A 26,342-nucleotide genomic window follows, 5' to 3' on the forward strand; every position below is an offset into this window, starting at 1 on the left:
TTGCAAATTGAATTCAACAGCAATTAAGAGACTTATACACCATAATCAAGCAGGTTAATTCCCAAGTGTTTAAAGGTGGTTCAACACAAGAAAATCAATTAATGTAATAAACCATAACATATTGAAGGGGAAAAACCACATGATCATCTTGATTGATGCTGAAAGAGCATTTGACAAACCCAGTATCCTTTCTTGATAAAACACACAAAAAAATAGTGTAGAAAGAAACTTCCTCAACATGAAAAAGGGCAAATATAAAAAACCCACAGCTAAAATCAGACTCAGTGGTGAAAGACTGAAAGCTCTCCTTCAAAGAGCTGGAAAAAGACCAGGATGCCCACTTTCATCACTGTTATTCAACACTGTACTGGAAGTTCTAGCCAGAGCTGTTAGATAAGAAAAAGAAACAAAAGACATTCAGATAGGAAAGGAAGAAATAAAATTTTCGGTATTTGCAGATGACATGATCCTATATATAGAAAGTCCTGAAAAACGAATAAACGAATTCATCAAAGTGTCAGATGTATAAGATCAAGATGCAAAAATCAGAAGTATCTGTGTACGTTAGAAAGGAGGAATTTTAGGAGGAAATCAAGAAAAATTCCATTTCCAACAGTAACTAAAAGAATCAAGTATTTAAGAATAAATTTAGCCAAGGATGTAAAGGACCTATACACAGAAAACTACAAAATATTGCTAAAAGAAATAAAATTTAGTTGGAAGACTAAATATTGCTAAGATGTCAATTCTACCAAAATTGATTTACAGATTCAAAGTAATCCCAATCAAAATCCAAACAGCCTACTTTGCAAAATGGAAAAGACAATCTTCACATTTATTTGGAATGGTTAGTGGTCTTGAATAGACATCAACATTTTGAAAAAGAAGAACAAAGTTGGAGGACTCACATTTCCTGACTTGAAAATATATTACAAAGCTACAGTGGTCAAAACAGCAGGTTACTAGCATATAGAAAGATATATTAGCCAATGGAATCAAATGAGAGTTCAGAAATAGACCCTCATATTTTGTCAATTGTTCTTGACAAGGCTGCCAAGTCCATTCAAGTGGTACAAGGCAGCCTCTTCAACAAATGGTGCTGGGAGAACTGGCTATCCAAATGTGAGAGAATGAAAGAGGATCTCTACCTTATATAAAAATTAACTCAAAATGGATCAAAGTACTAAATATAAGAGCCAGGACCATAAAACTCTGAGAAGAAAATATAGGGAAGCATCAAGATCCTGGGGTTGGCAATGGTTTCTTGGTTTCTTAGACTTTATATCCAACACAAAGCAAAAAAAGGAGAAATGGATAAATGGGACCTCCACAAAATTAAATACTTTTCCTGCTTCAAAGGACTTTGTCAAGAAAGTGAAAAGGCAATATACTCAATGGGAGAAAATATTTGGAAACCACGTATCTGACAAGGGCATAGTATTCAGGATTTATAAAGAAATATCACAATTCGAAAAAAGACAAACAACCCAATTTAAAAATGTGCAAAGACACAAATAGACATTTTTCCAAGGAGGAAATGCAAATGGCTAAAAAGCCCATGAAAAAATGCTCAACATCTCTACTTATTAGGGAAATGCAAATCAAAATCACAATGAGATATCATTTTATACCTATTAGAATGGCCACTATTAAAACTAAAATTGTTGGAGAGAATATGGAGAAATAGGAACATTTTTTACCTGCCGGTGGGAATGTAAAATGGTAAAACCACTGTAGAAGACAGTTTAGCAGTTCCTAAGGAACCTAAACATAGAATTGCCATATGACCCAGCAATCCTGCTACTAGGTTATATGTGCAGAAGAACTGAAAGCAGGGATATGAATAGAGATTTGCACACTGATGTTTATAGTGGCCTTATTCACAATTGCCAAAAGATGTATGCAGCCCATGATTGTCAGGTTAACATGTCAACTTGGCCAGGTGGTGGCGCCCGGTTGTCTGGTTGGGCAAGTGCTGGCCTGTCTGTTGCTGTGAGGACATTTCATGGACTTAAATCATGACCAGGCTGGCTGGATTTACAGCTGCAGTCAGTCAAGGGGAGTGTCTTCTGCAGTAAGTGATGCTTAATCTAATCACTGGAAGGCTTTTAAGAAGGATTCAAAAGACAATCACTCTTTCTGCTTCAGACAGCCAATCTCTCCTGAGAGTTCACTGAGGACCTTCATTGGAGCTGCCAGTTCATGGTCTGCCTACAGATCTTGGACTCTTAAATCCCCATATTTGCCTGAGATGCTTTTATAAATTTTACATTTATAGATAAAACCTGCTGATTCTGTTTCGCTAGAGAACCCTAGCTAATACAGCTTGGTACCAGGAGTAGTTCTTAAGAAACACAATCTTAAAATGGGCTTTTATAGTTGGATTTCTACTCTGACTAGACTCAAAGGTGTTAATGACTCCGTTTTTCCTAATCAGGATGGCACTGATGATCCATGGGGTGAGCTGGCAAAAGAGATAGTAAAAAAAATCACCATTCTATTTTGCTAATTGTACACTTTATAAAAGGCTCTGGGTGATAATGTTTTTGACACATTTAAGTAGTTTTGTGGAATTAATAGGTATAGAGATGCTGGCAGGTTGTTGTTAGATAAGCTGGATACCATGATGAGGGAAAGGGATGAGCTGAATGCTTCAGATGAGAAGCTTATGTGCCCCCCTATGACAGATGTAAAAGTTTCTATGAGTGCCCTGAAGGAAAATATTATTTCCTGTAGCCGCAGACTTGAGATCTCTGAAAATCAGACTCAGAGTCTCACTGTTAGAGTAGCAACTTTATAATGTAAACAGAAATCTCAACTCTGCATGGTGTCTGCCATTAAAATGAGGACATTTATTGGAAAGGAGTGGGACCCTGAAAAATGGGATGGCAACAAAAGGATTGATAATGATGGCCTTAGAGACACTGAAACCCTGGATTGTGCTGAGTCTTTTCTAGATAGCCCTGTAATGGTCTGCCCTGAGGACATGGACACCCCACCTCCAGCCAGTCCTGAGTCAGCCATCCAACCTGCACCTGAAGGGATTAACCCTTCAGTGCCTGTGAAGCATGTAATTACCCACTATGGGGAAACAGCCCTTGCTCTTCTGCCTGGAATAATTAATCCTGTTTCATCAGATGAAACTGCAGACAAATGCCCTGAAGTAATTGGCACTTCTAATTATTTTCATGACCCACCCCACCAACCTTCTTTTCTTCCAGACCCATAACTAGACTGATGTCCTAACAGGCCCCGAAAATGTGTGGTACAGTGTCATCCACAAGGAGGTACACGGTACTCCAAAAGAACTGTGTGAGTTTTTCAGTTTATATATACAAGAAATCAGTGGGATATGTGTGGGAATGGATTTTATGGGTGTTGAATAATGGTGGAAGGAATTTAAAACTGGATCAGGCTGAATTTATTGATGTGGACCCTCTAAGCAGAGGTTCTACATTCAATGTTGTAGCTCGAGGGATTAGAAAAGGCATTAGCAGTTTGTTTGGATGGTTGGCTGAAACAAGGATCAAAAGGTGGCTGACATTACCTGAGACTGAAATGCCAGAACTTCCTTGGTATAATGTAGATGAGGGGATCCAAAGGCTTAGAGAGATTGGAATGTTAGAGTGGATTATCATGGAAAGCCTGCTCATACACCCCAGGAAAGTCCAGAGGATGCACCTTTTACCAGACTGTGAGAAATAAATTTGTGAGACAAGCTCTGTCATCCCTGAAGAACTCTGTACAGTCACCCTTCTCTGTAGGTCAGATATTACTGTGGGAACTGCTGTCACTGAGCTGGAATCCTTAAATACAATGGGGATGATCGGATCCTGTATTGACAGAAGCCAGGTGGCAGCCAAAGACAAGGTAGACGTGGCTATCATAATCGACAGCAGACTCAAAGAAGGGGTCAAAATAATCTGACTTACAGAGATTTGTGGTGTTGGCTAGTAGATCATGAGGTACCTAGAAGTACAATAGATGGGCAGTCTACTAAATTCTTTTTTGAGCTGCATAAGCAGAAGAGTTCTAGGCCAAATGAACAAAAGTTTAACTTGAATTACAATAACACACAGTCATGGCCTTTTAATCAATTTCCAGACTTGAGACAGTTTATAGACCAGAGCCACTTGAATGAGGGAAGACCAGGTCCTTCTGGGGGAGGAGCCTGTTACACTGCCACAGATTTATACTGTTAATCTTCCTCCAAGCCTTCACCAGGGAGATGTAACTCCAGGGTTACTAGAGTTACCCAGGTATTTACCAGGGTAACTGCATTGGGGAAAAGGAAATGATCAGATATTTAAGGGACAGAAGTGACATTAATTTCAAGGGACTCAAAACGTCACTCTAGTCCACCAGTCAGAGTGGGGGCTTACCTTAGGAGGTAAAGGTGATTGATGGAGTCCTAGTTCATGTCCATCTCACAGTGGGTCCACTGGGTCCCCGGACCCATTCTGCAGTTATTACCCCAGTTCCAGAATGCATAATTGGAACAGACATAATGAACAACTGGCAGAATCCCCACGTTGGCTCTCTGATTCATGGAGAGAGGGCTATTACGATAGGAAAGGCCAAGTGGAAGTCACCAGAACATCCCCATTCAACTCTCCTGTTTGGCCTGTGCAGAAAAGAGATAGGTCTTGGAGGATGACAGTGCATTACCTTAAACTAAGCCAGGTGGTGACTCCAATTGCAGTTGCTGCTCTGGATGTGGTACCATTGTTTGAGCAAATGAACACATGCCATGGTATCTAGTATGCAGCTATAGATCTGGCAAACTCTTTTTTCTCAATTACGCTGTTAGTAAGGACCACCAGAAACAGTTTGATTCAGCTGGTAAGGTCAGCAATATACTTTCACTGTCTTACCTCAGGGGAATATCAACTCTCCAGCCCTATGTCATAATCTATTCTGCAGCACCTTGATCATTTCTCCTTCCCACAAGACATCACACTGGTCCATTATATTGATAATATCATGTTGACTGGACCTAGTGAGCAAGAAGTAGCAACTACTCTAGATTTTTGATAAGGCATTTTCGTGTCAGAGGATGGGGGATAAATCCAACAAAAATACAGGGTCTTCCACCTCAGTGAAATGTTTAGGATTCTAGTGGGGCGGGGCATGTTGAGATATTCTTTCTAAGGTGAAGCATAAGTTGCCGCATCTGGCTCCTCCTATGACCAAAAAAGAGGCATAATGCTTAGTTAGTCTCTTTGGATTTTGGCTACAACATATTCCTCATTTGGGTGTGTTACTCTGGCCCATTTATTGAGTTACCAGAAAAGCAGCTAATATTGAGTGGGGACCTGAACAAAAGGAGGCTCTGCAACAGGTCCAGTCTACTGTACAAGCTGCTCTGCCACTTGGACCATATCATCCAGCAGATCCAACGGTGCTGGAAGTGGTGTCAGTGGCAAATAGAGATTCTGTCTGGAGCCTTTGGTTGGTCCCTATAGGAGAATCACAATGCAGACCCTTAGGATTTTGGAGCAAACCTTAATGTCTGCTGCAGATAACTACTTTCCTTTTGAGAAATAGCTTTTGGCTTACTACTGGGCCTTAGTGGAGATTGAATGTTTAACCATGGGACACCAAGTTACCATGAGAACTGAGTTGCCTATTATGAGCTGGGTGTTGTCTGACCTACCTAGCCATAAGTTGGGTGTGCACAACAGCACTCCATCATAAAATGGAAATGGTATATACGAGATAGGGCCAGAGCAGGTCTTGAAGGCAGAAGTAAATTGCATGAGAAAGTGGCCCAAATGCCCATGGTCTGCACTCCTGCCACATTACTTTCTCTTTCCTAGACCAGAGCTATGGCCTCTGGGGGAGTTCCTTACATTGAGTTGACTGAGGAAGAGAAAACTCGGGCTTGGTTTACAGATGGTTCTGCACAATATGTAGATACCACTGAAAAGTGGACAGTTGCAGCACTACAGCCCCTTACCATTGTCCTTCAGGGACATCAGTGAGGGGAAATTCTCCCAGTGGGTAGAATTTTGAGCAGTGCACCTGGTTGTTCATTCTGCTTGGAAGGAGAACTGGTCAGAGATGCATTTGTATACTGACTCATGGGCTGTTGCTGTTGGTTTGGCTGGATGGTCAGGGACATGGAAAGAGCATTATTAGAAGACTGGTGACAAAGAGGTCTGGGGAAGAGGTATATGGATAGATCTTTTTGACTGGGCTAAAAACATGAAGATATTTGTGTCCCATATGAATGCACACAAGAGGGGGACTTCAGCAGATGAAGGTTTTAATAATCAAGTGGATAAGATGACCCGTTCTGTGGATACCAGTCAGCCTCTTTCCCCACAACTCCTGTCATTGCCCAATGGGCTCATGAACAAAGTGGCCACGGTGGTAGGTTTGGAGGTTATGCAGGGGCTCAGCAACATAGACTTCCAGTCATCAAGTGACTTCCAGCCACTTCCAGTGGCTGACCTGGCTACAGCCACTTCTGAGGGCCCAATCTGCCACCAGCCGAGACCCATACTCAATCCCTGATATGGCACCATTCCCTGAGGTGATCAGCCGGCTACATGGTGGCTGGTTGATTACATTGGACCACTTTTATCATGGAAGGGGCAGCGATTTGTTCTATGTGGAATAGACACATACTCTGGATATGGGTTTGCTTTCCCTCACGCAATGCTTCTGACAAAACTACCATCTGTGGACTTAACGGAATGCCTTATCCGCCATCATGGTATTCCACACAGCATTGCTTCTGATCAAGGAACCCACTTCACAGCAAATGAAGTGTGGGAATGGGCACATGCTCATGGAATTCTCTGGTCTTACCATGTTCCCCATCATCCAGAGGCAGCTGGGTTGAGAGAATGGTGGAATGGCCTTTCGAAAACCAAATTATGGTGCCAATTAGGTGGCAATACCTTGCAGGGTTGACGCTATGTTCTCCAGGAGGCTATGTATGCTCTGAATCAGCTTCTACTGTATGATGCTGTTTCTCCCATAGCTAGGATTTATGGGTCCAGGAATCAAGGGATGGAAATGGGAATGGCACTACTAATTATTACCCTTAGCAATCCACTAAAAATTTTTCTGTCCTGTCCCTGCAACCTTGAGCTCAGCTGGTCTATGGGTTTTAGTTCCAGAAGGGGGAGTACTTCTACCAGGAGAAACAACAATTGCATTGAACTGGAATCTAATACTGCCACCTGGTCACTTTGGGCTACTCATTCCCCTGAATCAACAAGCCAAGAAGGGGATTACTTTACTGGCTGGGGTGATTGACCCTGACTATTTGAGGGAAATAGGGCTGCAACTACACAATGGAGGTAAAGAAAAGTTTTCCTGGAATATAAGAGATCCCTAGGGCATCCCCATGCCCTGTGATTAAAATCAATGGAAAACTGCAACAACCCAATCCAGACAGGACTACCCATGGCTTTGAAACTTCAGGAATGAAGGTTTAGGTCACCCCACTAGGCAAAGAACCATGGCCAGCTGAGATGCTTGCTGAGGGTAAAGGGAACATGGCAATGGGTAGCGGAAGAAGGTAGTGATAAATATGAACTACCACTACGTGATCAGTTACAGAAACCAGGACTGTAATGGTATAAATATTTCTTCCTTGCTTTGTGATAAGTCTGTATGTATTCATAAATAAATCAAATATCTTTGTTTTCTTCTTTATTTTATTCCTTTTTCATATGACATAAGCTGTTTTGTTCATGTTACAGTATTTAAGTTGTAGGATATCAAATTTAAGAGTGAATATTACCTAAGAACTTGTACCCTATTCTGGAGAGATTTAATGTGTTTCCAGTTGTACATAGAACAGTTCAGTATTGTTAGGTGGGGAAAAAATTGTGTCTGTTATTGTTTTCTATTTAGAGATTACGTATTGTTTAAGGTGATGTGTATAACTGACAAGCTGACAAGGGGTGAACTGTGATGGTCAGGTTCATGTGTCAACTTGGCCAGGTGGTGGTGCCCGGTTGTCTGGCTAGGCAAGCGCTGTTCTGTCTGTTGCTGTGAGGACATTTCATGGGCTTAAATCATGATCACATTGACTGCGTTCACAGCTGATTGCATAAGGGGAGTGTATTCCGCAATGAGTGATGCTTAATCTAATCACTGGAAGACTTTTTCAGGAGGATTCAGAAGAGACAATCATTCTTTCTGCTTCAGACAGCCAGCCTCTCCTGAGAATCTGTTGAGGAACTTCATTGGAACTGCCAGCTTGCAGCCTGTCCTACAGAACTTGTACTCTCACATCTCCACGGTTGCATGAGAAACTTTTACAAATTTTATATTTACAGATAACACCTGCTGATTCTGTTTCTTTAGAGAACCCTAGCTAATACACAGCCCAAGTGTCCATCGACTGATGAATGGATAAACAAAATGTAGTATATACAGATGATGGAATGTTACTCAGTTCTAAGAATGAATGAAGTCCTGGTGCATGCAACAGCATGGATCATCCTTGAGGACATTATGTTGAGTGAAATAAGCCAAACACAAAAGGACAAATATTGTAGGATCTCATAAACATGATCTAATTATAATAAGTAAACTCACAGTTGAAATCTAGAATATAGGTTTCCAGGAGACAGAATGAGGGTAGAGAATGGGGAGCTGATGCTTAATTTGCACAGAATTTTTACTTACATTGATAGTAAATGTTTGGAGATGGATAGAGGTAATAATGACACATTATTGTGCATATAATTAACAGCATTAAATTATGCATGTGGTTGTGGTTGAAAAGGGAAGTTTAGGGTCAGATATGTTACTAGAAGGAAAGCTAGAGGATAAAGCATGGGACTATATAACATAGTGAACTTTGTTGCAGATGATGGATTGTGGTTAATAATACAATTATAAGAATGATCTTTCATGAACAAGAACAATGTATATCACTATTACAAGATGTTAATAGAGTGGTATATGGGAAAAATACATCTAATGCAAACTATATATAAGTTAACAGTTGTATTATATATATATTTTTGGCATGGGCAGGCAACAGTTGTATTTTAATAGTCTTTCATTGGTTGCAATAAAAGTACCATACCAATGCTAAGTGTCAGTAATAAAGGGGTAAAATATGGGTTTTTCTTTTTAGAGTAATGAAAATGTTCTCAACTCGACTATAGTGATGAACACAGAACTCTGAATACACTGCGAGTCTTGGATTGGCTTTGGATGGATTGTATGGTGTGTGAATATATTTCAATAAAACTTTTTTTAAAAAAAGAATACATAGGGAAGTTCCAGAAGGAAAGTCAAGGGAAAAACTGAAATAAAACTCTGAAATATGCTTTATTTAACTAGGACAGCTATATAATATAACAGTGTTCAAAATAATCCTTGGATTAGACGTTTTCTATGTAAAAATTTCCATATATTTTCTAGCATAAAATTCATTATACATTAATTAGTATACCAAGGTTAGGATTTAACCAAAAGCACAATATTGGGCTCAACCTCATTGTCATAATTTTCTCCCTTTCTCCCTTAAAGCCTGTGCTGGTTTGAAAGAATGTATAGACCCTAGAAAAGCCATCTTTTAATCAAGATCCCATTTGGTAAAGGCAGAATAATCCCTATTCAATACTGTATGTTTGAAACTGTAATCAGATCATCTCCCTGGAGAGGTGATTTAATCAATAGTGATTGTTAAAGAGGATTAGGTGACAACATGTCTCCACCCATTTGGGTGGGTCTTGGTAAGTTTCTGGAGTCCTATAAAAGAGGAAACATTGTGGAGAATGAAAGAGATTCAGAGAGAGCAGAGAAACCTGCAACACCATGAAGCAGAGAGTCCACAGCCAGTGACACAGTTTGGAGATGAAGAAGGAAAATGCCTCCTGGGGAGCTTCATGAAACTGGAAGCCAGGAGAGAAAGCTAGCAGATGACACCGTGTTCACCATGTGCCCTTCCAGCCCAGAAACTGTGACTGTGTTCACCATGTGCCTTCTCACTTGAGAGAGAAATCCTGAACTTCACTGGCCTTCTTGAACCAAGGTATCTTTCCCTGGATGCCTTTGATTGGACATTTCTATAGACTTGTTGTAATTGGAACATTTTCTTGACCTTAGAACTGTAAACTAGCAACTTATTAAATTCCCCTTCTTAAAAGCCATTCTGTTTCTGGTATATTGCATTCCGGCAGGTAGCAAACTACAACAAAGCCCTATAATAAAAACTTGAAATTAATTTGCAGACATCATGACTTTTCCTATCTTGTGAAATCACATTATTATATATGATAACGTCGATGAATGATCATTATTTCTATGCAATTTGTTCCTTATTCCATTTATAGTATTATGAAAGGAAAAATTAAAGTAGCTTATTCCAAATATCAGAACTGACATGGCAGCAGTGAAGTTATTCAAACCTAGTAGAAAGTTTTAGTGAGATTTAACTCAGCTAATAAAGAGAATAAACATTGTCTCTATAAATGGCAATTAAAATTATGTAGACGTGGCATAATCTCATTTCAGAGATTATATAGACTAGAGGTAGTATGCAAAAGTTCAGTTCTGGTGCAAAACTGAGCTCTGAATAAATGAGAACTATTATTTATATTTTTATTTGTAGGAGCACATTATTATCCTTCAGGACGCTGATGTTAGAAGATTGATAATATATCCCTATAATATCCCTAGTTCACCTTAAATAGGTGTTATATCAACATACGCATGAATTCATCTAAATTCTTATCAAACCTTTTTTTTTTTTGCATGGGCAGGCACCGGGAAACAAACCCTCTGGCATGGCAGGCGAGAATTCTGTCTGCTGAGCCACCATGGCCTGCTCTCAAATCCTTTTAAGTGTCCAATTTCTTTGATAAAAAGAACAATGAAACTCAAGAATGTTGGATAATCTTACACTAAACAATAATTAGAATTCATAGCAATAACAACCAGATGTTTACTGCTTACTCTATCTAAAACAAGTAAGGCGATCACTCGACTATAGAATAGATTTAACAACCAAATACTCCAAGCAGACCACTTTGGTTGCTAGGTTTATCATTCATTCATTCATTCATTCATTCAAAGGGATGACACAGTTGGCAATTAATACATATTTGCTCAGTGAATTGGTGGATCCATTAGTTAAACAAACAGAAATATATCCTTAATCTATCTTACATCATTAAAATGAAAACTGCATAATCATTTAGGCAGGAGACCATCACAGGGATGAGCATAGTGGTGGAAGCAATAGAGTTTTCACTCAAACAAGATTGGCACACTTGAAAGGTCAGGCATCTCAAGAAAAACAAGAAGGCATAAATGAATATTTAAAGCGAGGTACACTGGTGCAAAGATAGGCTAGTGTCTAAATGATAGTTCAGGTCTTAAGGAGGCATTTGTTCCAGTTATAATAAACAGCTAGAAGGATAATTCCTAGTGTGGAATTTGAGGAAAAATGTAAAATCAGGGAATAACTAATATTTATAATAGTTACCAGATTAAAAAACAAAAGACTGAATACTATGTCAGTGCATGGGAGAATCACTGGAACTTCCATGTAAAGAATAATGCTATCTTAAGGGACATGATCCTAAAATAGGGTATTACAGAAGCAAAGATCCATGAAGGATAACTATAAACTTGGGTATACAAAAATGCATTTTACCATACCTGATTTCTATATATATATATTTTTTTTTTGAAATGAACACCATTAATTTAATAATGTGGAACTAAATAATCAATAGGAGGTCCTTGAAAATATACAATTCTTCTAAAATAATACATTGTAAAAATTTATACCTTAAGTTTACTTAGTCATTTTTGCCAACTAGTATAGAAGGTAATGATATTGCACAATTGATGTTTTATAGGTAAATGATTACTTACATACCAAATAAACAATTTGGGATATGATAAACATTTAAAAGAGTATACATTGCTTAAAAAGTTTGGGTGTTTGCAATGAAATTATGTTGTTACATATGATCTAGAAATTCAGCAGTTGCAACTAGTAATCAACTACAAACAAAATCAGAAAATAGTAACAACATCTCAGAAAATATGTGTAGCTCCACAGGGGAAAAAACCGAAATATTTTAAAGTTGATTCTTTAACTATTCATTTAGCTAGTTGACTCGTTCAGTTCAGCAAACTGAAAAACTTTCAAGGATTTAGTTTCAACATTAAGTTATTTAAGAATTGAAGCAGAAGATATGCAATATTGTTAAATATAGATAATTTGCTACATAGACATTATTAATTAGATATGATTTTGAGAAATCTACTCTTGCTTGTCTTGTCAGGTGTGGTTTGAGAGTAAAGTAGGTTCGATTCTAATTATCTGTTGGTCTCATTCTAATTGTTATCATTATTATGGCAGTGAAGAACCTTCCTAAAATAGCATAAATAAGTCATATGCTTTCTTTAAATAGTGTATTCTCACTGTACGCTCTTATCATGTTCACGAAAGGTAAGAGCAGGCTTACCCATTTCTTTGATTTAGAGGAACTTTCATTTCTGCAACAAGAACTAATGAAATTTATTTTCTCATAAACTGTTAGTAAGTTATTTTATGCAACCCACTCCAGGGCCTCTAGGACCACAGGAAGGTTCTTTTTTTTTTTTTTTTTTTATTAATTAAAAAAAATTAACTAACACAACATTTAGAAATCATTCCATTCTACATATGCAATCAGTAATTCTTAATATCATCACATAGATGTATGATCATCATTTCTTAGTACATATGCATCGATTTAGAAAAAGAAATAGCAAGACAACAGAAAAAGAAATAAAATCATAATATAGAGAAAAAATAAAAATAAAAATAAAAAATACAAAAATATATAAGAAAAAAAAACAACTATAGCTCAGATGCAGCTTCATTCAGTGTTTTAACATAATTACATTACAATTAGGTAGTATTGTGCTGTCCATTTTTTTTTTTTTTTTTAGAAACCATACCATTCTACGTATGCAATCAGTAATTCTTAACATCATCACATAGATGCATGTTCATCGTTTCTTAGTACATTTGCATCGGTTTAGAAGAACTAGCAATATAACTGAAAAAGATATAGAATGTTAATATAGAGAAAAAAATAAAAGTAATAGTAGTAAGAATAAAACAAAAACCTATAGCTCGGATGCAGCTTCATTCATTGTTTTAACATGATTATTTTACAATTAGGTATTATTGTGCTGTCCATTTTTGAGTTTTTGTATCTAGTCCTATTGCACAGTCTGTATCCCATCAGCTCCAATTACCCATTATCTTACTCTGTTTCTAACTCCTGCTGAACTCTGTTACCAATGACATATTCCAAGTTTATTCTCGAGTGTCGATTCACATCATTGGGACCATACAGTATTTGTCTTTTAGTTTTTGGCTAGACTCACTCAGCATAATGTTCTCTAGGTCCATCCATGTTATTACATGCTTCATAAGTTTATCCTGCCTTAAAGCTGCATAATATTCCATCGTATGTATATACCACAGCTTGTTTAGCCACTCGTCTGTTGATGGACATTTTGGCTGTTTCCATCTCTTTGCAATTGTAAATAACGCTGCTATAAACATTGGTGTGCAAATGTCCGTTTGAGTTTTTGCCCTTAATTCCTTTGAGTAGATTCCCAGCAATGGTATTGCTGGGTCATATGGCAATTCTATATTCAGCTTTTTGAGGAACCGCCAACTGCCTTCCACAGTGGTTGCACCATTTGACATTCCCACCAACGGTGGATAAGTGTGCCTCTTTCACCGCATCCTCTCCAGCACTTGTCATTTTCTGTTTTGTTGATAATGGCCATTCTGGTGGGTGTGAGATGATATCTCATTGTGGTTTTGATTTGCATTTCTCTAATGGCCAGGGACATTGAGCATCTCTTCATGTGCCTTTTGGCCATTTGTATTTCCTCCTCTGAGAGGTGTCTATTCAAGTCTTTTTCCCATTTTGTAATTGGGTTGGCTGTCTTTTTGTTGTTGAGTTGAACAATCTCATTATAAATTCTGGATACTAGACCTTTATCTGATATGTCGTTTCCAAATACTGATTCCCATTGTGTAGGCTGTTTTTCTACTTTCTTGATGAAGTTCTTTGATGCACAAAAGTGTTTAATTTTGAGGAGTTCCCATTTATTTATTTCCTTCTTCAGTGCTCTTGCTTTAGGTTTAAGGTCCATAAAACTGCCTCCAATTGTAAGATTCATAAGATATCTCCCTACATTTTCCTCTAACTGTTTTATGGTCTTAGACCTAATGTTTAGATCTTTGATCCATTTTGAGTTAACTTTTGTGTAGGGTGTGAGATATGGGTCTTCTTTCATTCTTTTGCATATGGATATCCAGTTCTCTAGGCACCATTTGTTGAAGAGACTGTTCTGTCCCAGGTGAGTTGGCTTGACTGCCTTATCAAAGATCAACTGTCCATAGATGAGAGGGTCTATATCTGAGCACTCTATTCGATTCCATTGGTCGATATAGCTATCTTTATGCCAATACCATGCTGTTTTGACCACTGTGGCTTCATAATATGCCTTAAAGTCAGGCAGTGCAAGACCTCCAGCTTCGTTTTTTTTCCTCAAGATGTTTTTAGCAATTCGGGGCACCCTGCCCTTCCAGATAAATTTGCTTATTGGTTTTTCTATTTCTGAAAAATACGTTGTTGGGATTTTGATTGGTATTGCATTGAATCTGTAAATCAATTTAGGTAGGATTGACATCTTAACTATATTTAGTCTTCCAATCCATGAACACGGTATGCCCTTCCATCTATTTAGGTCTTCTGTGATTTCTTTTAGCAGTTTTTTTAATATAGGTTTTTTGTCTCTTTAGTTAAATTTATTCCTAGGTATTTTATTCTTTTAGTTGCAATTGTAAATGGGATTCGTTTCTTGATTCCCCCTCCACTTGTTCATTGCTGGTGTATAGAAATGCTACAGATTTTTGAATGTTGATCTTGTAACCTGCTACTTTGCTGTACTCATTTATTAGCTCTAGTAGTTTCGTTGTGGATTTTTCCGGGTTTTCGACGTATAGTATCATATCGTCTGCAAACAGTGATAGTTTTACTTCTTCCTTTCCTATTTTTATGCCTTGTATTTCTTTTTCTTGTCTAATTGCTCTGGCTAGAACCTCCAACACAATGTTGAATAATAGTGGTGATAGTGGACTTCCTTGTCTTGTTCCTGATCTTAGGGGGAAAGTTTTCAATTTTTCCCCATTGAGGATGATATTAGCTGTGGGTTTTTCATATATTCCCTCTATCATTTTAAGGAAGTTCCCTTGTATTCCTATCCTTTGAAGTGTTTTCAATAGGAAAGGATGTTGAATCTTGTCAAATGCCTTCTCTGCATCAATTGAGATGATCATGTGATTTTTCTGCTTTGATTTGTTGATATGGTGTATTACATTAATTGATTTTCTTATGTTGAACCATTCTTGCATACCTGGGATGAATCCTACTTGGTCATGATGTATAATTCTTTTAATGTGTTGTTGGATACGATTTGCTAGAATTTTATTGAGGAATTTTGCATCTATATTCATTAGAGAGATTGGCCTGTAGTTTTCTTTTTTTGTAATATCTTTTGCCTGGTTTTGGTATGAGGGTGATGTTGGCTTCATAGAATGAATTAGGTAGTTTTCCCTCTGCTTCGATTTTTTTGAAGAGTTTGAGGAGAGTTGGTACTAATTCTTTCTGGAATGTTTGGTAGAATTCACATGTGAAGCCGTCTGGTCCTGGACTTTTCTTTTTAGGAAGCTTTTGAATGACTGATTCAATTTCTTTACTTGTGATTGGTTTGTTGAGGTCATCTATGTCTTCTTGAGTCAAAGTTGGCTGTTCATGTCTTTCCAGGAACCCGTCCATTTCCTCTAAATTGTTGTATTTATTAGCGTAAAGCTGTTCATAGTATCCTGTTATTACCTCCTTTATTTCTGTGAGGTCAGTAGTTATGTCTCCTCTTCCATTTCTGATCTTATTTATTTGCATCCTCTCTCTTCTTCTTTTTGTCAATCTTGCTAAGGGCCCATCAATCTTATTGATTTTCTCATAGAACCAACTTCTGGCCTTATTGATTTTCTCTATTGTTTTCATGTTTTCAATTTCATTTATTTCTGCTCTAATCTTTGTTATTTCTTTCCTTTTGCTTGCTTTGGGGTTAGCTTGCTGTTCTTTCTCCAGTTCTTCCAAATGGATAGTTAATTCCTGCATTTTTGCCTTTTCTTCTTTTCTGATATAGGCATTTAGGGCAATAAATTTCCCTCTTAGCTCTGCCTTTGCTGCATCCCATACGTTTTGATATGTTGTGTTTTCATTTTCATTCGCCTCGAGGTATTTGCTAATTTCTCTAGCAATTTCTTCTTTGACCCACTCGTTGTTTAAGAGTGTGTTGTTGAGCCTCCACGTATTTGTGAATTTTCTGGCACTCCGCCTATTATTGATTTCCAACTTCATTCCTTTATGATCCGAGAAGGTGTTGTGTATGATTTCAATCTTTTTAAATTTGTTAAGACTTGCTTTGTGACCCAGCATATGGTCTATCTTTGAGAATGATCCATGAGCACTTGAGAAAAAGGTGTATCCTGCTGTTGTGGGATGTAATGTCCTATAAATGTCTGTTAAGTCTAGCTCATTTATAGTAATATTCAGATTCTCTATTTCTTTATTGATCCTCTGTCTAGATATTCTGTCCATTGATGAGAGTGGTGAATTGAAGTCTCCAACTATTATGGTATATGAGTCTATTTCCCTTTTCAGTGTTTGCAGTGTATTCCTCATGTATTTTGGGGCATTCTGGTTCGGTGCATAAATATTTATGATTGTTTATCTTCTTGTTTAATTGTTCCTTTTATTAGTATATAGTGTCCTTCTTTGTCTCTTTTAACTATTTTACATTTGAAGTCTAATTTGTTGGATATTAGTATAGCTACTCCTGCTCTTTTCTGGTTGTTATTTGCATGAAATATCTTTTCCCAACCTTTCATTTTCAACCTATGTTTATCTTTGGGTCTAAGATGTGTTTCCTGTAGACAGCATATCGAAGGATCCTGTTTTTTAATCCATTCTGCCAATCTATGTCTTTTGATTGGGGAATTCAGTACATTGACATTTAGTGTTATTACTGTTTGGATAATATTTTCCTCTAACATTTTGCCTTTTGTATTATATATATCATATCTGATTTTCCTTCTTTCTACACTCTTCTCCATACCTCTCTCTTCTGTCTTTTTGTATCTGACTCTAGTGCTCCCTTTAGTATTTCTTGCAGAGCTGGTCTCTTGGTCACAAATTCTTTCAGTGACTTTTTGTCTGAGAATGTTTTAATTTCTCCCTCATTTTTGAAGGATAATTTTGCTGGATATAGGAGTCTTGGTTGGCAGTTTTTCTCTTTTGGTAATTTAAATATATCATCCCACTGTCTTCTAGCTTCCATGGTTTCTGCTAAGAAATCTACACATAGTCTTATTGGGTTTCCCTTGTATGTGATGGATTGTTTTTTCTCTTGCTCCTTTCAAGATCCTCTCTTTCTCTCTGACCTCTGACATTCTAACTAGTAAGTGTCTTGGAGAATGCCTATTTGGGTCTAATCTCTTTGGGGTGCGCTGTACTTCTTGGATCTGTAATTTTAGGTCTTTCATAAGAGTTGGGAAATTTTCAGTGACAATTTCTTCCATTAGTTTTTCTCCTCCTTTTCCCTTCTCTTCTCTTTCTGGGACACCCACAACACGTATATTTGTGCGCTTCATGTTGTCCTTGAGTTCCCTGATACCCTGTTCAAATTTTTCCGTTCTTTTCCTGATATTTTCTGTTTCTTTTTGGAATTCAGATGTTCCATCCTCCAAATCACTAATTCTATCTTCTATCTCTTTAAATCTATCATTGTAGGTATCCATTGTTTTTTCCATCTTTTCTACTTTATCCTTCACTTCCATAAGTTCTGTGATTTGTTTTTCAGTTTTTCTATTTCTTCTTTATGTTCAGCCCATGTCCTCTTCATGTCCTCCCTCAATTTATCGATTTCATTTTTGAAGAGGTTTTCCATTTCTGTTCCTATATTCAGCATTAGTTGTCTCAGCTCTTGTATCTCATTTGAACTATTGGTTTGTTCCTTTGACTGGGCCATATTCTCAAGCTTCTGAGCGTGGACAGTTATCTTCTGATGCTGGCGTCTGGGCATTTAGTCAGATTTCCCTGGGTGTTGGACCCAACAAGGTTGTAAGATTTTTCTGTGAAATCTCTGGGTTCTGTTTTTCTTATCCTGCCCAATAGGTGGTGCTCGTGGCACACGTTTGTCTGCGGGTCCCACCAGTAAAAGGTGCTGTGGGTCCTTTAACTTTGGAAAACTCTCGCCGTCCGGGAGGTTCACTAGCTGAAGCGGCTTGGAAGAGTGCCAGCTGGCCCGGGGTCCGAACGCGGGAGGGTCGCTGGCCGCCGCAGCCCGGGAAAGTGCCCGTCCGAATTTCCTAGTCGGCCCGGGGCGCCAAGCTTGGCGGGAGGGCGCCAGCCGCAGCGGCCCGCCCGGGAGAGTGCACGTTCCCAGGGAGTCACGGGTTTGGAAGGGCCCCCCCCATCGCCGTTCTCCGCGGCCTGGGGATTTCCGATCCAATTCTCTCAGTTGGTCCGAGGGGCACGCGTGGTGTGGGCACCAGCCGCCGCGGTTTGAGGGGACCGCCTGTCCAATTCTCCCAGCCGGCCCGGGAAGGGGGAAGGGAGTGACTCCGGCCGCTTGCTGCCCCGCCCAGTGAAGCCCGCGCTCCTCGGCGATCTCACCAGAGCGGGTTCTCTCAGCCAGCCAGCCGTTCCACGATGGGGTACCCTGTCTTTTTTTATCTCTGTCGTGGCTTTGGGAGCTGTTCTGTATGGCTTCTACTCCCCTAGTAGCTGTCCTGGAGGAGAAACTAAGATCCGCGCGTCTTACTAAGCCGCCATCTTCTCTGGAAGTCCACCGATATTTCTTCTTTTACTAATAGTTTTCTGAATGTTCTTTTCTTCTTCCTTTTTACCTTGCTGTACCATGTTCTACAATGCCATGTATGACTGCAGAATTAAAGAAATTCTCTCCTAGATGGGTTTCCAAATGATTTAGCCATTCCGACTTTCTTCTTAAGGAGTACAACTCTGATATGTGGATTTCAGCAGCCAAATCTTTGATTAAATCCTGATATGATCTGCACTTCCGGAAGAAAATCTTTTGTTTTCAAGCAGTCACATTTGTACAGAGATGAGTTGAGCTATGGTGGGTCTCAGATGAGTCTTATATACTAACTACTCTCAGTAAACTAAACAAATAGATTTACATTTGTAGAGACCATTAAAGAATATATCTAAATATTATATTTGAGACAGTGCTGACATGAACATGTGATATGAAATACTATTTAACAATAGAGTCATCTACATTAAGAGTTCACAGTTTCTTTGCAGATGTCTCTAGCAGTTTAGAAGAATAAAGGACTTAAATAAACATTATACAGATATGACTAACAATATAATAATCTGTATTATGAGCTCAATTATCTTACTTTTGAATTCCCAGCAATACAGAAAACTAAATCCTGTACTCACTTGTGTTTGTTTTGACTAGACATCCTCTAAGAAGGTTATCACTCATTTCTCCTAAAACCAAGGACATCAGAAGAAGACAAGCTCCATTCACCACTATGCCAATATTCCCAGGATCATGAGCACAATGTCCAGTCCATCAGCAAAGCGAATCTGGGAAAATGAGTAAAACATGGTAGTTTTACAGATGTGAAAAAAAAATCCCTACATTTTATGTCATCAAGTAAACATTACTTTTCAAATTGATTAAAAGACTAAACAAATGTATAAAACCATAGATAACATCAGAAATTAATGAAGCTATTTTGAAAGACCACAATGAAAATATTTTGGCTCAATGAAAACTGATCTTCAAACTTTTTCCAAATCTATATCCTAGGCTTATCAGTATCATAGCAATGACACAATTAAGTGCAGTGAACAATTAATAACAATCTAGTGAAAGTTAGTTCATCAAATGTTATGGATTATATTTTTTATTCTTATTTTAAAGCCTCTAAATCTGTCCTATCTAGAAAAATGTTTATGCTGTAAATAAAGATCTATAATAATTTGCAAGGCTGTATAAGAAAGATAAACCTGAAAGCCAAATACCAAATGCTTTATATGCTTTTCTATAGCAGGCCCCCAAAGTACAATTCCAAAACTAAAACATAAACAAAACTTGAAAATACGGATTATTTATTTTATGGAGAGGCCAAGATAAAATGTATAATGGTATTGAAATGTAATTAGATTTGAATAAAAGCAAGAGGAACTCAGTAAAGATTTTGTGAGTGGAGACTGGAAAAATGTCCTGTTTACTCATTTATTTATGCAAAAGCTAGTAAATATCTATGAAGCAACTTCCATAGAACTGTACTTCGTACGATAGATGACTAGAGGATTTCTGTTCTCCACCTAGCCTCAGAACAGTGTTATCTCTATGATAAAGTTTTTCATTTTCTGCTATTTCCCAAGTTCTTTTAAATTTGACTTTTGAACAAACAGAAGTTGTTTCATGTATACTTCTAATGACACTGATAGCCTGGTTGACACAAAAATTAGAATAGGTGGAGGGGCTGCCTGGGAACATACGCCTGAAAATGTTCCTCGAATATAATTCCAAAGAAATGTGCTGAGACCAGGAACATTTTCAAATACATAGGCTTTACAAACATTTAGATACTTGTTTTTTATTTTAAAAGGATTTATAACTTTTAAAAATAATAAAAGCAGCACTTATCAAATGTGAATCTTTGGCAAATACTGAAATGTAAAAATAAAATAGGGAAAACTCACCCATAATCCAACACCACTCAGAAATTAACCTCCAGAAATATTTATGAATATTAAACATGAGGCATATTAAAGATAAGGAAAAATAACCATACACACATGCATACATAGCATTTTGTTGCAAATTTGGAATCACTGTATATACATTGATTTCTTTTTTTTCAATTTTGTTTTGGAAGGCACTTCCTGGGTTACTAGATAGTTATGAATTATATAGTCTAGAAGTTATAAATTTTTCTTATTCTGTAGTGTGGAAGTTTGGGTTCATATTTTTTCTTATTGAAACTAACACTAGGATGAATTATTTTTTTTCTGTCAAATAACGGATGTAAACGATTTTTTTAAAAAAACACATTCATTCTATGCACTAATGACAATTGCTAAAATTTTCTGATTCACATAATTTCTAACTGATTTCACTTACTATTTCAAAAGTCCCAAAGCTTGTTTTCCCACTTCAGGCATTTGTTCTTGCAGTGCTCTGGAATATGAATTTTAAAATGTAAATATTATAACGTGAATATGATTTACAAAATTTTCCAATTATATATTGTGCTCAAGTATCAAATTTCATCCTTGAGAGCAAAGTTATACTAACATTGAAATTAAAAAAATAATCTTAGTTACAGACCCAAAGATTTTTAGTATTATAGTCATTGGGAAAATACATTCTCCCTTGTCTGCCTCTAAGTTCACTAGGGCAATAACAGAAGACACGCCTCCAGAGTAGAGTTTAAACACTTTTTTAAGCAATTTTTTTGCTCAAGAGCAACTGTAAGATTTAAAGAAATATCTATTAAGGACACATTAAACAACCGAACTCTAAATTCTGTGCTCATTTAAAAATTTCATTTTTTATCTCCCATTTCAAGGAGGTACAAATGAAAATTGTAAACTCCATCGATTAATTTCAGGGAAATGAGTCCAGTGAACACGCGCACGCGCACGTGAGATTCCGAGACAAAAAGATTGGAGGTGAACTAATGAAGTTTTCTAAAAATAGGTCACGCGTAAGAAAGTTTGACTGTTCTCTCCAGCTTTATACATGTTGTCGTTCTACTTGGATAAATGACAAGTCCCTTAATTTTACTCAGCCTGAGGTAATAATTTATTTACGTACTGGACCGATTAGCTCTACGACGGGATGATGCATGGATGACAAGAAACGTGTTAATGTTGGAAAGACCCACGACCCCTTCCCCTGCCACGACTTTGGATATTAAAGCTTAAAACCCAGTAAGTCTTTTTCTGATAAAGTTGCCTCCCAGTGACCTCTGAAGTGCGGCTAGGATGATCTTTTAAGTCTTTTCCACCAGAGGTGAGTGTGGGAAGCAGCGCATGCCCAGTCGCGCAGAGTTAGGGGTCCTTGGGCACCTCTCGGGGAGCTTAGTGTTGCCCGGCAACGGCGGGGGCGGAGCCTGAGGCGGAGGAAGACGCAGGTTCCAGCGTCGTAGCCCCCTGTGAGTGCGCGATGCCGATTCTCCGGCCCAGACTTCCCTGTGTTTATTTGCAAGCCTAGAAAGGAACTTGGAGCTATCTGTGGCTCAGTACTTTCATTTTTTAAACACAAATGAGCGTGACTCAGAGCGGCGACATTACTGTCCCATCTCCAAATGGGCCTTCGGGTCACCTCAGGTAATGAAAATGCTGCCCCTCTCTCAGGGCCACCCCCAATCATCCCCCCCTCACACCCCCCGCCTATGTTCCCTTCGAATTCCACTGTTCCTATTCAGCCAACCTCAATCATCAGTTCCAACGGCTGTTTTCTTTCACATTGTTTCCTCCCATTCTTTTTTGGTCTTCAGTCACCCAAATGAAATGAAATGTGTATTTTCTGTCTCTGTGGAAACTAGCAAAAGATTAACGAACTCAGTTCCCATTCCAGTTTTCTGTGCGGTTGCAAAGTTGTAATTGTTTGTCTTGTGTCTCCACAGACTATCCACTGGCTATCTCGGTCTGTTTCTATTTCTTAAGAAACCTTTGGAGGTAGGTAGTATTATGACTACGATCATTTTATGAATGGGAAAACTAAGTCCCAGGATTTAATGATTTACACAAAGACTGAAATAGACAGATTCCAGAATCTGAATTCTTAACCACCATCTTGTGAAATACATGCTGCAGAGACCACAAACAATAGTGCACAAATGTATTCTAAAATAAATCTGCATTTGCATCACCCCTCACAACAGAATATAGAGAATCTGCTTTAGGCTTTGAGGAATAGGTTTATGGCCAAAAATATGGGATAAATTTACTTGGGAGGAACAAATCGGGGGAGAGGTATGGAGTGTGGAATAGTCACAAGAGGAATTTGCTTCTCCCTCAAGATGTTTCTGATTGAAACTTCCTTTCTGTCCTTTTTGTAGTCCTACATTAACGGACCATGCAATTTAGAGGGATCTTCTCCAGTTTTACAGTTTGCATACCAAACTGTAACACACTTATTATGATAAAAGTGGAAATAAAATAGATTTTAAACTATTTTCCTTTGAAAGCTCAAAATTAATTCATTATAGGTGTAGAAAGTTTTATACATAAATACAAAGACATATTCAGTGAAAAAATTATCAGAATCCAGTATTTGTTTTTATAAACGTACACATGGAATGAAGACCCCTAGAGAACTGAAATGAAAATAATGCATGTATCTTTCCTCTATACACTAGTGAGCTGCAAGGAATTCAGAAGCGGAGATATCTGAAGCACTGAATGAATCCTGTAGCCATAATGCTTCCTAAAATCATTATAAAAACCAGTTATAACATTAATTATATAGAATTCCAGAAAAGTCAAAATAGCATTATTATTTTTGGAAAAAATAAACATTTTTACACAGTTGTGAAAAGTATAAGTTATGTTTGAAGTTGGAGAAGAATAACACTTTCCGTAGAATTTAAACAAATCTTACCCATTTCTCTGATAACTTTCTTGCATCGCTTCAGTTCTTTCTGATTTGCCATCTTATTTACAATTTAATTCTTCTGAAATATTAAATAATTCATAATTAAGTGATATTTTATCACTTAGTGGATGTAAAGCATCCTTTATATCCCTAACAGCTTTGAAAAAGCATGTTGTGCCGTTTCACCTTTCCCATCTACCCACTCCCAACTAAAGGTTTTGGTTAGATATTCCATCTATTTAAATTTCATCATTGAATTTATAATTTCTTTGCCTCATGCTGGGCTTAGATTTTGAGTTAATGAAAATTTTAGAATTGTAATGAAAGGAGGAAAGCCAGCTTTCCATCACAATGCAGTTTGTTAAGGTATTAGATTTTATTCCCACTCTACCACTGATTTGATTATAATTGATGCAGACCTTTACACTATCTCATGCTTAGATTTTTCCGTAAAGCTGCTGCAGTAGTTTCTGTTAGCTAGAGGTTTGTGGGAATAGGGTTTTCTAGTTCCCTAAATATAATAAGCAAATTAGAGCTTCTACCATATATGGACTAACAGTTATCAAAAAATTAGAATATTTTGAAAGTCCACTCAGCATTAAAACTATATTAAGTGTAATGTATTTTCATTTGGATAATACTTTAGGATCTTAAGATCACAATTCTGAACATAAATTACCATTTCATTATAGATGTATGGAGAAGTTTGAGATTCAGTCTCATTAAGCCATATAACATATAACGAACACTATACCAAGATGATTATAAAGGCTATAGATTTAACCTTGAGAGTGGAATTACTAATTAATTAAATAGTACATAAGGATCTGGGAAAGCTAATTTGATTTCATTTAGTAAGCTTCTTCATAAAGGAATGAGCCCCAGTGGATCAGAAATGCGTTAAACTGATCACGCTGTAACCACTGGTGAATTCCTAGGTAAAGCACACTATGTTCTTTATGTCATTTGGTATCTGGGAAACAAGGTGAGCAGTGAAAATTCACTGAGCCATTTAAAGTACTCATTTCTTAAGATCTGTAGTGTTTATATACTCAGTTTCCTGTTGTTTAGTTTGATATCTTTTTAATTCATTGAAATAGTAATTGTAGTAATAGGTAAAATAAATGTCTCCTTAATGAGCCAAAAGCACATTTGTGCAATATATATTAATACTAAATGCAATACATGAATTCCATTACCTCATTGTTGTTCTCCGAACAAGAAAATATATTTACTTTATGCTATCTATAAGATAGTCAGAGCACTTGGATTTGTATTTACATCCTAGACATACACATATACACAGATATATCATAATATTTTAATCTCTCTAGGCCAGCTAATACCACAATTAGATTGCAAAACAACAGCAGCCTATAACTCAGTGGCTTAGAGCAGCAAGCATTTCTTCTCATCCTCAGTTGCCTGAGATGGACTCTGTTTTGTCTGATTCTAGCTGAGCTGGTCTGGGTGACTCTATTTCATGCTGTGTGTCAGAAAAAATGGGCTCCAGGCTGTGGATTTAGCGCAAATCTTCTCCATGTTTGTCTGAGGTCCAGGCAACGGGTACCTCCAGAGCCAAGTTGAACCCTACAAGCACATTTAAGGCCTTTGCTGACATTGTGTCCACTACTATTCCATTGGCCAAAGTAAGCACAGGCTGAACTCAACATCACTAGGGTGGGGAGCTAACTATACTCTGCTCTCTGTGAGAGATGGAGGTTGTTGATTATTTAAAGAAGAATAATCAAGAAATCACAACTTCTTTTAGTTTTTATGAACTAATTTTTTATTGAAGTCCCATCCTAGCTCACATAGCACCTATTTATGCAATTATCTATTTCCTCTCATTTATTCCATCCTTTTATCTTTATCTTCCTATAGTGGCTGAAATTAATCAGGTCCTTCTTTGATTTCCTTTTGTACTTCGTTTATACCTATGTTAGGTTCACTGACATTCTGCCTTATGTTGCAAATCCTAGTTATCCTTTTAGACTCACTTTCTTTATTCCTTATTAAATTCATCAAAAAAAAAATTGAGCTTTTACTTTGTGCCAGCGACTGGATTATAATAATAAGAAAGATATGTTCTCTTCTCCTGAGGTGCTCACATCTTATTTTGTTTCCTCTGTATTACAGTCTTACTACTCAGTGTGGTCTAAAGGGCACTAACAATGGCAGTCTCTGCAACCTTTCTTAGAAATGTAGAGTTTTTTGTCCCACTCTAGAGCTATTGAATCAGAATCTGCATTTTGACAAGATTCCTATATATTGTTTTTGTGTTGGATTGAATTGTGTACCTTACTTTGGACATGTTCTTGGTCTTGGACAACATCCTGGTAGGTATGGACCCATTGTAAATAAGATCTCTTCATGATGTTACTTCAGTTGAGCTGTGTCCCAAATGAATCATGTAGGGCTTTAATCTGGATTAAAGGAGTTTTTTCTAAGAAGAATGAAAGTCAGACAGGGAGAAGCCAGGGAAAGTAGCCAGAAGCTGAATCATGCAGAGGATACAGAGTTCCCTATACTCTCCCTCCATTATTTACACTTTGTGTTAGCCTGATACATTTGTTACAAATGGCAAAATAATATCATTATAATTTTACTATTAACTG

At 37.5% G+C, this 26,342-nt stretch overlaps 1 protein-coding gene and 1 long non-coding RNA gene across 2 annotated transcripts in view; one reads left to right on the forward strand and one right to left on the reverse strand.

The window, feature by feature from the left end:
• The window catches only part of ABCB5 (ATP binding cassette subfamily B member 5), a 220,434-nt gene that overhangs the window by 192,000 nt on the left and 2,092 nt on the right, over positions 1-26,342 (reverse strand). Inside the window, 1 exon segment of the mRNA XM_077122218.1 lies at positions 19,545-19,637. Coding sequence (XP_076978333.1) covers positions 19,545-19,637 — 93 coding nt within the window.
• Positions 22,249-26,342, forward strand: part of LOC143651064 (uncharacterized) — an 82,207-nt gene continuing 78,113 nt past the window's right edge. Inside the window, exons 1-2 of the long non-coding RNA XR_013159815.1 lie at positions 22,249-22,454; positions 22,754-22,805. This is a non-coding gene — a long non-coding RNA (uncharacterized LOC143651064). The remainder of the gene's footprint in view (positions 22,455-22,753; positions 22,806-26,342) is intronic.

The sequence above is a fragment of the Tamandua tetradactyla genome, chromosome 1, assembly GCF_023851605.1.
Source record: "Tamandua tetradactyla isolate mTamTet1 chromosome 1, mTamTet1.pri, whole genome shotgun sequence".
NCBI classification, from domain to species: domain Eukaryota; kingdom Metazoa; phylum Chordata; class Mammalia; order Pilosa; family Myrmecophagidae; genus Tamandua; species Tamandua tetradactyla.